This window comes from Arachis ipaensis, chromosome B07 (assembly GCF_000816755.2).
Source record: "Arachis ipaensis cultivar K30076 chromosome B07, Araip1.1, whole genome shotgun sequence".
NCBI lineage: Eukaryota > Viridiplantae > Streptophyta > Magnoliopsida > Fabales > Fabaceae > Arachis > Arachis ipaensis.
Window position 1 is genome coordinate 7229165 of NC_029791.2, and position 18546 is coordinate 7247710.

Genomic DNA, 18546 nt, shown 5'->3' on the forward strand with positions numbered 1-18546 from the left:
ATTTATTTTTATTTGAATAAATAAATTCTCAAAATTATAACACAAAAACCGATAAATCTTACTTTTATAAAATTAAAAAACCTCAACTTAATAAAAAAAATTTAAAAACAAAAAAATCCCATACAAAATTGTTCAGAAACTTATTTAAAAATATACTCTTTTCTTTATTATCACATTATTAAACCTATCTCCATTCCCAATTTCCATCAACCACCATGCTATACACATAAAATAAAGTAGCGAATTCCTCTCTTGTCCCTCATTGTTCCATGTACTTGTGTGAAAAGTAAGGACAAATTTGTCAATTCAAATCACTATAATCTATCGCAGCGAATTAGGCAACACCACATGGGAACACGAAAATAACGAAAAAGAAAAAAATTGTGAAAGAGAGAGATTGAGAGAGAGAGAAAAAAAAAAGAGAGATGGAGGAGAAGCAAGATTAAGAAATTGCCCATTGAAGAAGGTGGTGGCTGGTGTTTTTGGGTCTCTCCTATTCCCAAAAAAGACTCAAACTTTAACCCTAATTTTTCTTCTCCTTCTTCTCTTCTTCTTCTTTTCGTTCATCACCACCACCAACTTCATCATCGTCATCATTATCTTCATCTTCCCCATCATCATCGATGCGTCGAGGTAGAGATGCCGTCGCCGTCGCCGCCGCAGCCGTAGCAGCAGATCCGACGCATCCAAACGCCGATTCAAGAAACAACGTCGGAGAAACGCGGTTTCGCGGAGTGAGGAAGCGACCATGGGGAAGATTCGCGGCGGAGATAAGGGATCCATGGAAGAAGGCGCGCGTGTGGCTTGGAACATTCGATTCCGCCGAGGACGCCGCCAGAGCATACGACGCTGCCGCCCGATCCTTCCGTGGACCAAAAGCAAAGACAAATTTTCCGTTCCCCAACGCCGAAATCGGAATCTCACACTCTCAGATTCCGATTCACGGTTACGATGATCCGGTTCACGGGTTCGGAAAGTACGAACCGGTTCAGGTGAATCGGCCAACGAGCAGCGGCATGAGCAGCACGGTCGAATCGTTCAGCGGACCTAGGGTTTCATCAACGGCGGCGCTTCCAGCGGTTGATCGTCGCCGAAGGAAACCGGAGAAGCCGGTTGTAGTTCCGGTCGACGATTGCCACAGCGATTGCGATTCGTCATCAACCATCGACGACGAGGATTCGTTCCGGAAAGCCCTAACTTTCGATCTAAACCTTCCGCCGCCGGAGGAAGACGACGTCGGTTTCACCGACGAGGAGATTCGCGCCACCGCCTTGTGCCTCTGATATGGGATGAGAGATTTGACAACGAGGTTCGGTTTCCGGTGCATAATCTCGTGTTGATTTTCTCTTAATTTTCTCGGGAAAATGATTTCTGGGGAAATTGGGGCAAAATCATGTATTTTTAGTTTTTCCCTTTTTAAAAAAAAAAATTACAATTTTACTTTGTTGAGGCACTAAAAAATTGGGTAAAAACAAAAGGAAAAAAAAAGATTTCCACTTTGTTTAGATTAATTAATATTATTGATATATATTATGGTGTTGTTAGAAATTGGCATAACCATGTGTGTTATGTATGAGGATAGATACAATGAAGAGATTGTTGTTAATGTTGCTGTATCTGTGTTAATGTTGTAACTTTGGATCCTTATGTGATAGAAGCATTGGACATGATCACTCTCTGGATCTACTTCTTAGAGATTAGAACTTACATTTTTTGTTAAGTTTTTTTCTTTTTTGTACAAAAGATTATGGCAATCAGATTAGAGAATAAAATTACATTCTGCTTATTTACAATTTTGCTTCGTTGAGATGAATTTTTTGTTTTATTTTTTTACATCTTTGAAATTTGAGTATTGTTGAGTTTCTATTGAATAGAAATAGAACGAAATGTAATCTTCATTTAACTTGCTTGGGTTAATCTTAAGTTACAAGTTTTAGTACGCTGATTGGTACTATTAGTTTGATTTTGGGGATTACCTCTTGTGTGTTTTAACTTTTAATCATAATGTGTCAATGAACAAATTTGTTTACTTAACAAAATTGGTTTGATAATATTAGTTCTTTTTTTTCCCTTTTTATCATATCAACAAAAAATAAATGTGCTATCAAATGATTATTAATGTGGATGTTATATTATGGAATATGAAGTATTAACATCCATAATGGAATATGGAGTATTATTATATGATATACAATGAAGAATGTGATATTATCAATTAATGGGACATAAATTTTTATAACGCATTTTCACTCGTTAGGAATTGAATTTGGTAAATAATATTGTTCATACTCTGACCCAACACTAAGACCCAGGTCCAAACGAAAGGCCCAACCCAAAGGATTGAGCCTCACTCTACGCCGACTTTCCCCTGTAGAAGTCGGTTCTTGACACGACCTGCTCCAAAAAAGTCGGAGACAAAGATTGGCTGGCAGATAAATACTCATCCTAAAATCTCTCAACCCACTTCCAGTGACCATGTCTCAATTTTTCTAAGATAAATGGACGTTTATCCACCTTAAAAGATGGAACTACTTCAACGGTGGTTATTGGCTCACCATTATAAATACACTGACACCCCTCAGGTATCTCAGGTACCTTACACCCTTGCTGACTTAGGCATTGGAGTGTCTTTGCAGGTACCACCCCTCATTTACTCATACTCACAAGTCGGACGGATACCACCCCTCATTCACTCATACTCACAAGTCGGACGGAGGCTCAGAAGCGCAAGTCCCTTCAAAGGCTTCCCTCCTCGAACGATTGGGCCAGCCTAACAAGTCCAGCACACTAATCTCCGGTTACCCATCGTAACAAATATGTTATTTTATTTAACAATAAAACTTTACGTTCAAACAAAATACTTAAGTCTAATTAAGTTGTTATAATAAATTTTTAAATTATGCGCCTTTTTTTTCTTTTTCCGTTTTCTTCTCCTTCTCTGCTTCTTTTTCCTTCTCCTTCTTCTCTTTTTTTTTCTTTTTCTTCTTTTTTCTCATCTAAATTCGCGCACGCAGGTTCTTCTTCTTTCAAAGTCTTCCTCCCCAATGTTGCATCTTCTTCTTTTCTTTTCCTTTTTTGTTATTGTCATCACCAATAATATTAACATTTTGCTAACATCTTTATTAGTTATGATTTTTTCTGATACCATTATTAAATAATTTCGATTTATTTCTTAGTTTATTTTGGTTTATTTGTGTGTTAATTGAGATTCACTTGATACTGTTGATAATTATTGACCAATTTTTTTTATTATTTAAGTAATTTTGGTTCATTTCTTAGTTTAATTAAAGTTCATTTGGATCTAAAAATGAATTTGATGTGTTTTTGTTAATGATTGATTCTTTTTAACTGTTTGTTCAAATTTGAACTAATTTCGATTCATTTGGGTGTTAATTGAGGTTCACTTGCTGCTTTTGATAAGTATTGACCAAATTTTTTAACAAAGAAGAATGAAATTATTCATTATCCCTTTATTCAATAGCATTATATTCCACTACATTCCATTCAATTAGTTCAGTTTTGAACGGACAGTAAAAAAGATTCAATCATTAACAAAAATATATAGAATTCATTTTTGGATCCAAATGAACCTCAAATAAACTAATAAATGAATCGAAATTACTTAAGGAATAAAAAATTTGGTCAAAACTTAACAGCAGTATCAACTGAACCTCAATTAACACACAAATGAACCGAAATTAGTTCAGTTTTGAACAAGCAGTCAAAAAGACTCCAACATCAACAAGAACACAGACAATTTATTTCTAGATCTAAATGAACCTCAATGAAACTAAAAAATGAACCGAAATTACTTAAGAGATAAAAAATTTGGCCAATACTTATCATCAGCATCAAGTGAACCTCAATTAATTCACAAATAAATTGAAATTAGTTCAATTTTGAACAAGTAGTCAAAAAGACTCAATTATCAACAAAAACACATCGAATTCATTTTTGGATCCAAATGAACCTCAATTAAAAGGAGGAAAAGAAAAAACGCAGCAACAACAATAACAATAAAAGAATTATGATCGAGAGAAAACACGCGAAGAAGAAAAAGAAGGAATGTAAAGACGAAGGAGGAAAGGGAAGAAGAAGAAGGAAGAACGCGAAGAAAAAAGCACGCGAAAATGAAGTCGAAGAAACGTTATTGAAACACGTGTGCGATACACTGGTATAATGAAAGTGGTTTTTGTTGAATTTAGATCTGTTTAATTGAACTTTGATACAAAAATATTTGAACGTTTTGAGAGATCCTTATGGCTAAAGTTATTAAACTCTCCGCTTAACTTATAGTAGTTTTGTAGTTCGTCTCTAAATAGAATTTAAGTAAATTCTTGACTTTAATAATCTGAAAATTTTTTCATAAAATAATATTTCATGAGAAACATGAATTCAATATTCTTCACCTTGAATAAGGGAATATTTCACAATTCACACCTATATGGCAGAAAATTTGGATGATTACATGTGTGAGCAAAATATCTCACCCTTAATCCTCACTCTAGCCATTTCGGACTAAGAAATTTAATTAAAAATATAAGTGATGGATTATGAAAAATTTTAGGGTTATGTTATGTGTATACTAAAATTAGTTACTAAAGTCAGTCACCAGTATAAAATATATGTTAGAATACAAATACACATTGAAAATAAATTAAAGGTTTAATTACTCTATTAGTCCCTATAGTTTGGCCGAATTTTTAATTAGGTCCCTATAGCTTTTTTCCTTTCAATTGAGTCCCTATACCAATTTTTTTTTAATTGAGTCCCTATTCGCAGTGGATGTTAAATAAAACGTTTACTTGCGTTTAATTTACCAAAATACCCATATCTATAATCTTACATATTCGTTGTCCTCATCCGAAACCTGCAGAACCCTACTCTGTTCATTGTTCTCCTCTTCTCCCTTTCTGCTTATTTGTTGTTGAAATTATCTCATCTTGCATGGATTCCACCCAACTCTTTTCGAGAATTTCGAGTTCAAGAAGTCTCAACAAGAGAAGACATTTATGTTATTGTGGGGAGACAGTTGTTATTCTGTCTTATTCTAAAGTGCCAAGCCATGGAAGAAGGTATGTAGCTTGTGGACGAGTGCTAAGGTGCAGTTTTTTTGAGTGGATTGATAATAAAGATCATATGAAAGGTGAGCGGTTGAAGCAGAAGGAGAGGAGGATTCGTTGCTTCTGTGGAGACTCTCTTAATTCTGAAAAGTTCTAATACACCCAGGAATCCAAATAGAAGGTTCATGTTTTGCCCAAGTAGGAGATGCAAATTTTTTGAGTGGGTTGATGAAGAAAAGAAGGTTGGTGATATTTGCTTATTGGCTTCACAGTATTACTCTGGTCGGGTAAAGGGTGAAATTAGGGATGAAAATGCACAAGAAAGGAGGATTGATAGACTGAGTGTTGACACAGAGAGGTTGAAGGTGGAGATTGGAGAAGTTGATGACTGTGTAGGAAGAATCTGTGTAGAGTTAAATTCGGTCTAGGAGCAACTTCGAAAATTAGAAGAAAACATGAAGAAGCAGACCAAGATGCAAATGATGTTTTTTCTTTGTTGTGTAATCCTAATAGTTGCAGTGCTATGTGGTAAAGTTTAGGGATGAAGTGGTCACTGTTGGCTTTAAACAGAGCAATTATAAAAAGTGTATGTTATGTTATTTAGATTGAATGGATGAAGTTTGTTTTTTGTTTTCTACTATAAATACAATGTTGTGATATTAAATAAAAATGTATACAATTAAAAATAACTACTACCACAGATTCATCATTAGAATAATATAATGCATAAAAGTGGTCTTGAACATGTTCCACACATTAGATAAGATAAGTGGATCCAACTTGCACTAGTCATAAAATAAATGCTCCACCCAAAATGTACCATCAAAAGTGGTCTACCACAAAGCAAAATAAACCAAAAAAGTCATCTTTCCAATACCAAAATACTTCCACATAGACTATAATACACCAAAAAACCCTACATAAATCCACAATAGGAGGAGCTACATAACCCTAAAAGCTTCAATCATCTGTGAGGTTTATGTGTTCAGTAGGTTTGGTTGCTCCCTTTCTTATTCCCGTCTTCAATCTTTCACTTCTTTTCATCCCAAAAGTCTTAGTCTTAGGCAAAGGCTGTGTAACTGGTGCTATTTGTAGAGTTGGTTGACTGAGTGGTTCAATGAAAGGAATTGGTTGAGTTGCTAGTGTATGAGGAGGATTTGCAGCAGCTCCAGCAGCAGGTGCACCAAATCCAGCAAGGGGTGAATCATTTGCAGCACCAGATCAAGTAAGGGGTGACACATTTGTAGAACCAAATTTAGCAGCAAGAATAGTTGGTGCATGGGCTGATACAACAACATCCAAATGTTTAAATCATCCATTAACGAACAGTGTCAATTATGTAGTGTGAAATAACAAAGTATAGTTGTACTTGTGATAATAGTTGCTCCTCCTCTACTAAGACCCACACTCCTTTCTCTGCCTCTCCCCCTTGCAGCAGATCCAGTAGCATTTGCACCAGATTCAGCAGCAGCAGTAGGTAAGCCATTTGCATCACCGGATTCAGCAGTAGGTAAGCCATTCGTAGCACCAGATTCAGCAGCAGTAGCTGGTGCAGAGGCTGATGGAGCAAAAGTTAAGTGGTTAAATCATTTCGTAAAAGAACAGTTTCAATCATCTAGTATACAACAACAAAATATAGAAGTACCTGTGACAATAGTTCTTCTTCCTCTGCCCCCTTCCTCTACCTAGTCCCGTATCCCTTCCTCTGCCTCTCCCCCTTGCAGCAGCTCCAGCAGCATGTGCACCAGATCCAGGTTCAATTGAGTCAGTTGCAACATTAGATTCAGCAGTAGCGGGTTCAGGAGCTGATGCAAGTTCAATCGAAACCCAACAACATATCAGAAAAAAACAGGTGCAATCAACAATTATGAAACAACAAAAAATTAGATGTACCTGAGACAATAGGATTTGGGCAGTGCCTCATGTTGTGTCCATACTGGCCACAGTTGCTGCAAGTCACAAAGGTACCTGTCCTTCTATACTTTGATTGAGATTTATTTTCATCAGGTTCTCTAATCCTCACCATTCTTGGTTGACCAGGTTAACCCTGAATACTGGGGGTATGATGGTATCACAGTTCACTTTCGGCCACATGTTCTCTCCATTAATTGGAGCAATTGATTTTTCATATGTTGCAAGGTATGCTGCTGGACTATAGTAGTTGCTACAATACTCTTTAGGATTATCTCCCTTTTTAAAGATGGCACTGCACGCATGTGGGCATGGCATACACTCAAACCCCAAAATCGACAGCCGCAAGTACCAGCTAACAGATCCACCACAAACCTTTCTATGATCGTCCTATTTTTGTGATGCACCTCAAACTTCATCTCACCGGCCCATCTAGCTTGCCATTCCATACTTCTTGTTGCAATAACATCCAACCTTTTCTTTGGTTTGGGCAGAATGGATCTTTCATACTTCTCAGCCTTCTTCTTCTTTTTTGCAAATCTTGACATCCAGTAGTATTTGATCCACTCAAACATCGTCAGAATGGGCTCGTCTCTTGCCTCAAGAATCCTACCATTGAAAGCTTCTGATATGTTATTCATTAACATATCACTCTTTGCCATGAACGTGAAATGACTCTTTGTCCACAACTTTGGGTCCACTCCCATCAGTTTATCATAACAGTCTCTATTTTTCTCCTTGAGTAGATTCATTCTTCTCTCCCACTCTTCCACATAGGTAGCTTTAGCAATGGATAGGATTAGATCCCTCAAAACTGTCCCTCCACCATATGCCTTCTTACAATTGGCATATAGATGCCTTAAACATAACCTATGCTTAACAGAAGGTACCATCTCAGCAAAAACTTGCATCAAACTCTATAACAACAAAAACAACAGTATCCAGTATCATTATTCAATCAACAAAAACAATGCAAGTAGAATGAAATAGTTACAATCATAAGTCATATTATCCTTACTTTTTGTTGATCCGACATGAAAACCCATCTTCTTGATTCACTGATATCATCCAGCAACAAATCAAGGAACCATCCCCAGCTGTCCTTTGTTTCTGCCTCCACTGCTGCAACCGCAATTGGTAAATAATTGTCATTAGGATTTCTCTCTACTGCAACTAGCAGCTGTTGACCATGGTCCCCTTTCAAGTGACACCCGTCCACTCCTATAATCGGCCTACAACCAGCCAAGAAGCCGTGCTTCACCGAATTGAGGCACATGTACATCCTCATAAATCTCAGTTGGTGTGTCAAAGATGGCCTATCCACAATAATACTAAGCTTGGACCCCGGATTTGCCCTTAAAATCTCAGTACAATAATCTCTCAATTTGGCATATTGTAGTATGGCCCTTCCATGCACTTCTTCCCTTGCTTTTCTCCTTACCCAGTAAGCCTTTCCTACACTAACATTTGCCATGTATTTATCCTGAATTGTTTGAATAACAGTGGCCAGCCGCATCTCTTCTCCACGACTAATGTTGTTGACAATCTTTTTTTATATCCACTCACTAGAAGCAAGCCTACCACTATAATTCCTCCCACATGTATGCTTGCCTTTCAAGGTTTTTATCCTAAAACAATCAGATCTTCCTACCTTACTTGCAAAGCATATCCACTTGCACTTTCCTTTTTGTCCCTTACATACTACTTTTCACCTCAACTTGTCGTTCTTCTTGTACCTAATGTCTCTCCCATTCAATAAGGCATGCTCTTTAATTGCATCTTTAAACTGGGAAAGTGATTTGAACTCCAAGCCCACCTTAAACTCATACTCTCTACACATTTCTGTCTCATCATACTTAGTAAACCTCTTTTCCTTAATCATGTCATCAGAATCTCCCTCATAACTATCTATGTCTTCAGTTTTATAACTATCCGAAATGTCTCCAACTTGTTCATCCATCTCTCTATAAGCTTGATTATCCTCAGCACCCTTATCTGCTGTCCCTTCTTGATTAAACGGGCCATTGAACCCACCAAACGCATTTGATTGTCCACCATCAACACCATCCTCTACATCAAACCCAAAGTAATCCTCATGTTCACCATCATCAGCACTGTCATCAAACCTATCCTCCTCAGTAGAGGGTTCTGACTCAGCATCGACTTCTACTTCTATCAGTCCACTGTCTTCGCCTTCATCTGGGATATAATCTGAATCCATTGATGTGATTTCAACTCCATTACCTTCTCTGTAACCATCAACAGCATACACTATACCATGCTTCACAGAATCAGTAACTAAAGCCCTAGCCATTCTAACGGCATCCCCGTCTGACTTCAACTCTTTCAGACCTAACTTCAAGTCCACTCCAGGTTCGTTCCACCATAGCTTCGCATATCCCTTGTAGCCTAGACTCTTCAGCAAACTCACTATCTCTTGCAGAGACCATTCATCTAGTTCATAATGCAAGTCTTCCACAACCAACCCACCTAAATATTCTAGTCCATGTCCCGTGTCAATAAATTTTCCTCCGTGATGGAGCTCTATTGTGAACTCTGATTCTCCTATTGCTACACAACAAAAAATAAAAAATGCAAATTAGTCATTCCCTAATCAAACATCACCAACAACGCCAATCATGTTAACACCATAACGTTCGACAACAGACATGAAAGAGTGAAGAGTGGAAAAAAGTGTAACTCATACCTTGCAACGACGACAACAGTAGCTCCTTCAATAAAGGAGGCCACGATAGACAATAACAAATGTCGATCACACAATGTCGGATGTAAACATGTTATCAAACAATCAGAAACGGAGATGGGGTGAAGAGCAAGGGTTTCTTTTGCCTCAGTGAAAAGGGAGGAAGAGCAAGGGTTATTTTTTCCTGAGTGAAAAGGGAAGAAGAGGGGTAAGGGCAATTTTGCCAATATGAAATAAGTAAATACACTGAATATTACAAAAAACATTTGTAACTGGGTATATCCAATTTGGAAACGGAATATTCCGTTAGTCCAAACGTTTTTTGTCACTATAAGGACCTAATTAAAAAAAATTTGGTATAGGGACTCAATTGAAAGGAAAAAAAACTATAGGGACCTAATTAAAAATTCGGCCAAACTATATGGACTAACAGAATAATTAAACCTAAGTTAAACTACATATATATTTATACACAAATATATTGGTGGCTGATTATGGTGTACAAATAGTATTTTCTAAAATTTTAATAACACTATTATTTAATAATGCTATTTATATATAAAATATTTTTAAAGGTAAAATGCATAAATAAACCAAATCCAACCCAAAATCGCACAATCCACCCAAACCTGAAAACGTTACATGAATTTTCTATTAGCACGTCTCTATATAAATCGAATGAGCTTAATTCGATTTAGCAACTCGCATAGTAAATCGAAGAAGCCTAAGTCGAAATACTAAGAAACATGCAATCGAAGCTGGTTAAGTCGATTTATGCATGCATGTGTTGTATTCTAGTAAATCGAAGCACCATATATCGATTTATCCATGCATGTGAAGCTCACAATAATTCGAAACAACCTATTTCGATTTACCCATAATTTGCTACACATTGTAATTCGAATTGGACTGTTTCGAATTACATCCAATGTGTGCCCATGGTAATTCGAATGAGACTCATTCAATTTGCTAACAGTTTTTCTATAAATAGAATTCGAATTGAGCTCATTCAAACTACAATTCAAAAATCCTACTTACCAAGGCCCAGTTTGGGTAAATAACTTAATTAAGTTCCTTTTGAAAAAATAGTTTAAATAATAAATGACTATATTAAAAGTAGCTTATAAATAAGTTATTTTGGATTTGGATTTTTAGTTCTAAAAATGCATATTTTATAAAAATATGGTAAAAAGTAGTAGTATTAGGAGAGAATTCATTTTTTTTAACTTCTCTATAAGCTCCTAAATAACTTCTTAGAAAGCCGCAATTTGGTTTTGAAAATTGCACCAGACATTAATACTACTATTTTTCATAAGTCAAAAGCTAAAAAAAGTTACTTTTGAAGCTTCCCAAACGGGCCCCAAATCTCAAAGAAACCTCAGCCCAAAGACTCCAACATTCGAATACTCTACTGATGGAGATAACCCAGACCGTCTTTATCGTTTGGACGGAGTTGTCCATATTGCTGGTGTCATCAATGAAGAGGTTAGTGCATACTTTTTTTTTTCAAAAATAGGATTAAATATTATATTTTTTTTCTCTTTTGACAATAGTCATTATTTACAATTGTTAAACTAGATAGAGTTGTTAGATTAGTGACTTATTAGTTACTAGAAATTTGACGGAGTAAGTTCTAATTCGAATAGTGCTTACAATTATGTAAAAGAGTATGGATAGTGAAGATAATTAGTAGTAAAACTTAGTTAGAGTAAGAGCAGTGATTGGAATCTATGTTGTGATTTGGGTTGTTATTAAAGAAAGTATGGGTAGTGACTTGCTATTTTACTTAGAATTCATGTGACATCTACATTAAGTCAAATTTTTTATTAATATTAAACTTATTTTTATTAGGCCTAGTTTGATGAATATATGATTTTATTTTGTGTTTGAATCGGTAACATTATTTGGTTGCGTTTATGGTATTCTTTGAATTAACAGATGCATTAGTTGATATTGTTATAGAAATATATTTTGATGTGGTCCTAAGAGACAATTTATTATATTGTTTATGCAGCTCTACCGATGTATCACGAGCATGAGACGGTGGCAGGGTATGCGCTTGGACGAGAGGATCATTTCGTACTTGCAGATGGCCGGTTTAAACCATCTTGCGAGGCTGAGTAAGATTTGGTTTAGGTTGAATGATCCGTTCGTGAGTGCATTCGTGGAGCGATGGTGTCCAAAGACGCACACATTTCATATGTCGTTCGAGAGTGCACGATTACACTACAAGACATGGCGTACTAGTTAGGGCTGCCAGTTGATGGACATTACGTCAGTGGATGCCTGACAGAGTTGGAGCGATACATCGAGGGTGGTCGCCCAGCTTGGATGTGGTTTGAGGAGCTATTGGGTGTTTTGCCTCCTGCGAACTGCATCGACAAGTTCACGGTGAGATGCAGTTGGATAAAGGACACATTCGGAGAGCTTCCTGATGGCGCGGACGACGCCACTGTTAGGAGGTATTCCCGGGCCTATATCATGATGCTTTTGGCAACAAGTCTGGTACTTGGCTTCAAATTCAGTGGCTGCCATACGTAGACAGCGGGTGGTAGCCAACCTCCGTCGGGAGACTCTAGTGCGGCCTTGATCCCGTTGTGCTGATCCGATATCACTAGAATACCCGACTGCGGAGTAACGTGCTGACGGAGGTAGGATAGAAAGAATGACCAAGACTCTACATTCTCACCCTTCACAAGTGCAAATGCAACAGGAAGGATGTTGGAGTTTCCATCCTGAACAATCGCAACGAGCAATGTACCCCCGTATTTTCCATATAAGTGGATCCCGTCAATACTCACCAATGGCTTGCAATGTCGGAAGGCCTCAATACACGATGGGAATGTCCAAAAAAAGCGGTGGAAATAAGCATGGGACTGATCGACTTGCCCACCAACTCACACGAGACTCATCCTCAACACTGCAATACTACCCGGCATCGTCATCTGCACACCTAGTATCTATCGCAGCAACTCATTGTATGTCTCATCCCAACCTCCATAAATCTGTGCCATGACCTTCTGCTTAGCCAGCAAAACCTTCCTGTAAGTCGGTCTAAAACCGAAATGTGCCTCTGTCACATTCAACAGTACCTTGATACACACGACAACATCAACTCTAACCATAAGCAGTCTAGTCCAGGACAGCTACTGTCAGACTTGCTGACCAGTGATGGTATTGATGCGGACTTTGGAGGATCACACTTTCGGGAGGAGATCAGTGCCATCATGCAGGAGGATGATGCGGCACGTCAGAGGACACATACCACCGGCATGCAGGCACACCTAGACATGGATTTGAACAAGCCTCCTTCAGGTCCGATTCATGAGCATTTTGCCTTGGGTGGTACTCCTCTGTCCGCCTACACTGCTATCCCACAGGCAGTCGTAAGACAATCTAGGACCCCCCGCATCCGGAGCGAAGGCCGTCTGGGGACTCCCCACATCGTGGGCCAGAGCAGCCTAGGCCACCCCCACCTGCTACCCAGGAGGATGATTCGGACAGAGAGGATGACAGGAGCTGCTTGCCCGGAGAGGCCAGAGGGTCTGACGACCCCGACGCTGCTTCACGGGTTCACATTTATTCAGATGACTCACGAGTATTTGGGTTATATGCTTTATTCTCAATCTTTAATTTGTCTTTCTTATTTGCTGTATGTTTTGTGAGTTATGGACCCATTGTACTTTGTGTTACCTATGTTATGTAACAAATGCGTGTAGTTTGTATGACTTATGTTGAAACTGACTTTGTGTTACATGTACTACATATGTTATATGTGTTCTACATATTATGGTTTCTGTACGCTTATCGTTGGCGACAATAATCTATATCACACAACAATAACATACCGGTTTTCAATAGGCTATGTTAGACGGATCATTGCGCAACAAAATAGGGTTCAACATAACATAAGATGATATTTGGAAAAAAACACATCCAACAACACAGTACATGAACTAACTACAGAAGTGCAAATACGAAACTAAAACAACTAAACCAACATACTCAAGTGCAAATAAAAAACTAAAACAACTAAACCAATATACTCAAGTGCAAATACGAAACTAAAACAACTAAACCAACATACTCAAGTGCAAATAAAAAACTAAAACAACTAAACCAATATACTCAAGTGCAAATACGAAACTAAAACAACTAAACCAACATCTACGCATTGACCACGGTCCCCATGGTGACACCGCCCTGTGGACAGCTCCGACGTGTGTGTCCTGGTTGCCTGCACATACCACATCTCTTGGGCCTGTTTGGATCGGCCTCGTCCATAGTAGTTTGGATTCTGGTGGACCTGGGACGTCCCGCACTCGCACGCCTCTTGGAGGGATCTGGTATGACTGTGGGCCCATCGTACGGTGGGCAAAAATCCTCGGGGATGGACGAGGTGAATATCCCATCCGGTACACACTGAACACCGAGCTAAGATGATACACCTGGTGGATATACGGCTGCCAAGTGAGCCGTGAATAGGCACAACATGCCAAGGCATGAGAACAAGGATAATGAAGTGCGTGAAAATATCCGCGATTACATGTCTGAGCCCTGAGTGACACTCTGTAACTACCCAGTGAGAATGACCCAGTAGGAGTGGTCTCCGAGACGGTGAACTCCGAATTATCTATGTCATACAAAGTCACCGTGAAGCACCTCGACATCTTCAGATTGGCCTCTATAGACTTCACCAGATGTTGACTGAACTGCTGTCCAGTCCCTAGTTGGGCATTTGCCTCTCTCCCCTTGCGAACGAATAGCTCTGCCAACCTCCTATAAGTGGCCTTCACTAGTGAGCACACCGGAAGATTCCTGACTCCCTTCAAGATGGAATTAACATACTCAGAGATGTTTGTCGTCATGTGTCCGAATCTCCTACCCTCATCCCGATGCTGAGTCCACAACGAATAATCAATCCTGTTCGCCCAGTCACATATGGCAGGGTCTTCAGACCGTAGAATATCAAACCAGTAATCGAATTCCACCTCAGTCTTGGCATACGCTGCATTCACAAGAAGCCTCCTTGCATCCTTACCCTTGAATGTGAGGAAAAAACTTACAGTCACATGTCGAATACAGAATGCACGGTATGCAGCAGGTGGTAGCCATCCTCCGTCGAGAGCCTCAAGTGCAGCCTTGATACCGTTGTGCCTATCAGATATCACCAGGATACCCGGTTACGGGGTCATGTGCTGGCAGAGATGGGATAGAAAAAATGACCAGGACTCCGCATTCTCACCCTCCACGAGTGCAAATGCAACAGGCAGGATGTTGGAGTTCCCGTCTTGTGCAATCGCAACGAGCAACGTACCCCCATATTTACCGTACAAGTGAGTCCCGTCAATACTCACCAATGGCTTGCAATGCCAGATTTCCTCAATACATGGTGGGAACGTCCAGAAAAGCCGGTAAAAATAGGCTTGCGAACCGTCCACCTGCCCCCCACTAGAACAGGACTCGTCCTCAGCACTACAACACTACCAGGCATGGTCAGCTGCACTCCTAAGACCCACCGTGGTAGCTCGTTGTATGACTCATCTCAATCTCCATAAATATGGGTAACGACCTTCTGCTTGGCCAACCAGACCCTCCTATAAGTCGGCCTGAACCCAAAGTGTGCCTTCGTCGCATTCAGCAGTACCTTGATGCACACAGATGCATCAGCTCTAACCATTGGCATGATGAAAGCCGAGATCACATGATAATCAAGACTCCTGTGATCACTCGATATCAACGTGGCCAGACAAGTATGAGGTCCGTTGTACCGTTTTACCTCTGAAATACATCTGCGCTGGCGGAGACTGATCCGAATCAATTATGTGCACCGTTGCCAAATTTCTTACACTTCCCAAAGTACTTGCGATAATCAGACTCCACCACTTTATACTGAGCCCCGCGTCGGATGCTATATGTCTTCACGCTTAACACGACATCCTCTTTATCCTGAAACTGCTGACCAACCTGAAGCTCTGCTAGTCCTCCAATATCCTGTGTATCTCTGGCCCCAAATCCAATAGGTACGCCACGTACCCCTGTTGTCTCATGGCATCCAAGTCCAAAGTTGAAAAGTGCGGGGGATATTGCTGAGTTCCTGAAATAGATGCTCCACCACCCCCAGCTAGATTACTCCCTGCTTTGTCATGACCACTATCATTGGCAATTGTGTCGGACTCTACATCATCATCGTCATCATCATCTCGCAGTACATCGTCCACACCATCCGGTTCTCCACCCTGTAATGAAATAGGTGCCGTATCAGTAATATCGGCATTCGTTGTGTCACATACTTCTCCGTCATGACTGCGGTTTAGATCAGTTGCGAAGGACGAGGAGGCAACCAACATTGCCTTAGGTGCAATGACAGGCACGGATGAAGAGGCACCAATAGGCCTCGAACTAGAACAGGCTGCCGTAGCCGAAGGTTGGGAATTCCGGTTCGAACCTCCTGAGTTGGAGACCACATCTACAAGCTTGGCCAACAGCTCAGCTGCTCAGGGGTCCTGATCCCGAGAAATTGTCGGCAACAATGGAACAAAACTCGCAAATCTTCGTCACTCCCTATGACGAACGAATCGTATTTCACATCATCCCGCAAAACTGAAATCGAAATTCTATAGAATAACTTCTCAACCCGTTTCATGCCTTGCAACCCCAATTTTTGGATTATAGAATTCAAGAACTCGGTGAAACTCGTTGAAGGTTTCAGAAAAACACTAAGTGGATCCTTATCAGTAAACTTAATTCCCGAACGTGTTTTTTTCTTAATCGACCATCTATAGTGCACCAATACTAAAAAAGTTTTCTCATTAGCCATTGTGTTTCACTCTCATAAAAAATTCACATTCATATCATATTTATATAGGTTGGCTTCCACTAAATCGAACTCCCCAAATTCGATTTATAACTATAGCTCACGAGAATAGTAATTCGAATCAGTCCCATTCGAATTAGTATGAGAACAAAACTATGGTAAATCGAAACAGATTGTTTCGAATTACTTTGTGAATCACGTGCATGCATAAATCGAGTCATGGTGATTCGATTTACTAGGGATCACGTTACATGCATAAATCGACTCATACTGTTTCGATTTACATGTTTGCATAGTAATTTGACTTACCCTGATTCGATTTAGTAGGAAAATTGATAAATTGAATAAAATTCATTCGATTTACATAAAAATGTGCATTTAGGAGATTCATGTAACATTTTATCTTTTAGTTGATTTGTGTAATTTAGTATAGCATTTGGTTTATTTTCACGTTTTACCCTACTTTTAATATTTATATAAAAATATAATAATTATTATTAATTAATTACATATTTAAATTAATTTTTAATTAATAAAATAAAAAACACATTAACTCTTAAAATAATATTAATGTCAAAAATGAAAATATTTTCTATTATAAGATTAAGAGAACAACTAAAGAACCAAAAGCATATCAGCCAAAAATCAGCCAAAATGTGTTTGGATTCCATGAAAAATTGAGTTTTGGTTTGTGCTTCGTGATCTCAGGAGCGGTTTTCAAACATATTATTCAAAAAGTAATTTTAATTAAACAGCTTTATTTATTTTTTGGCTGGTCACATTTTGGTTCCACATATTTTTCCTAAGATTAAAGGTAGGGGTGCACAGACCCGGCCCGGCCCGAAGGCTCGGCCCGGTCCCGAACACTTTTGGGGCTAATTTGGTGTGATTTCATCGGGTTTAGGGTCGGGTAAGGGTCTCAAAAATAGACCCGGTCATTATTTCGGGTCGGGTCCGGGTCATAGCTCGGGTCACCCGAAGTCGGCCCGGTGACCCGGTCATCATACACAATTAATATTTTGTGTTATTAGTGATGGATCATGACTATTCTTATGTGGAATTTAAGTATTGTAAATCTTAATATTTTGTGTTATTAGTCATTATAAAACTATAAGTTAATGTTTTATGTTTATAATGTATAAGACTTTAGACTAATGCATAATATTGTGTTATTTGTATTGATTTAAATATTTGGTATTATTAGACAATATTAGTATTGATTGTGGTTATACTTTAGTATTGATTGTGGTTATGCTTTAATTTTGAAGAAGGGTTGGTTCTTGTTATATTTTTCTAAGTGAATTTTACCATGTTAAATAATGGTTGGAGTCTTGAAAATTTGGATATTTTTACATGCTAGCTTACAAGAAGGTATCAACGTAATGTAATGTTAACGGCCCGGTTTTCACCCGGTTTTTACCCGGTATAATTGTGACCCGAAAGTGTATTGGTTTCATCGGGTCTAGGGCCGGGTTCGAGTCTAATAAATAGACCCGGTGTATATTTCGGGTCGGATCTGGATCACATCAAACCCGGCTTCACCCGGCCCATGTGCACCCTAATTAAAGGTATGAGTAGCGAAGTTTTGATATATTTGTCTGTGATAGTATCCGGGGCAGCTATCATCATGCTTATCATTTATTTATTTATCTTTTTGGATTTTTAAGTGCATAGCATCTGCCTTGTTCAAGCCATATAATTATTTGAGACCATAAAATTCCCTGGCATGATTTGATCGAGTATCGAATTTATAAGATACCTTATAAACTACCTATTGATAAGAAAAATAATAAACTTTGGTTAATTGTGTACATAAATTGTGTACTTAAAATTCTCAATTTTGTCAATTTTTTATCTAAGAAGCACATATAAGTTTAAAATCTTGATGTATTTATGTCGGATACAGATATTCTTACAATAAACTAAATACATAAATTATCTTAATTTATGTTAAATTGCTAATGAATTATAACTTAAATGGTATAATCTTTTTATATTCACTTAAAAAGTAAAAAAAAAAAAAAAGTTTAGATCATTTATGTTTATGTCGA

General features: G+C 38.5%; 2 protein-coding genes across 2 annotated transcripts; one reads left to right on the forward strand and one right to left on the reverse strand.

Moving 5' to 3' along the window:
* Nucleotides 251–1793, forward strand: LOC107609541 (ethylene-responsive transcription factor 3). The gene has a single exon (XM_016311541.2). The coding sequence runs from the start codon at nt 624–626 to the stop codon at nt 1281–1283; it is 660 nt and encodes a 219-aa protein (XP_016167027.1). The 5' UTR covers nt 251–623; the 3' UTR covers nt 1284–1793.
* Nucleotides 7142–8490, reverse strand: LOC107606702. Its single transcript, XM_016308734.1, has 2 exons — nt 7993–8490; nt 7142–7891 (listed from the first exon to the last, which is right to left on the reverse strand). The coding sequence occupies exons 1-2, from the start codon at nt 8488–8490 to the stop codon at nt 7142–7144; spliced, it is 1248 nt and encodes a 415-aa protein (XP_016164220.1).

Coding starts and splice junctions, on each gene's coding strand:
- LOC107609541 (XM_016311541.2), top strand. CDS start 624: ATGCGTCGAGGTAGAGATGCCGTCGCCGTCGCCGCCGCAGCCGTAGCA.
- LOC107606702 (XM_016308734.1), bottom strand. CDS start 8,490: ATGCGGCTGGCCACTGTTATTCAAACAATTCAGGATAAATACATGGCA. Junction 7,892..7,992: donor TCATGTCGGATCAACAAAAA/GTAAGGATAATA, acceptor TTGTTGTTATAG/AGTTTGATGCAAGTTTTTGC.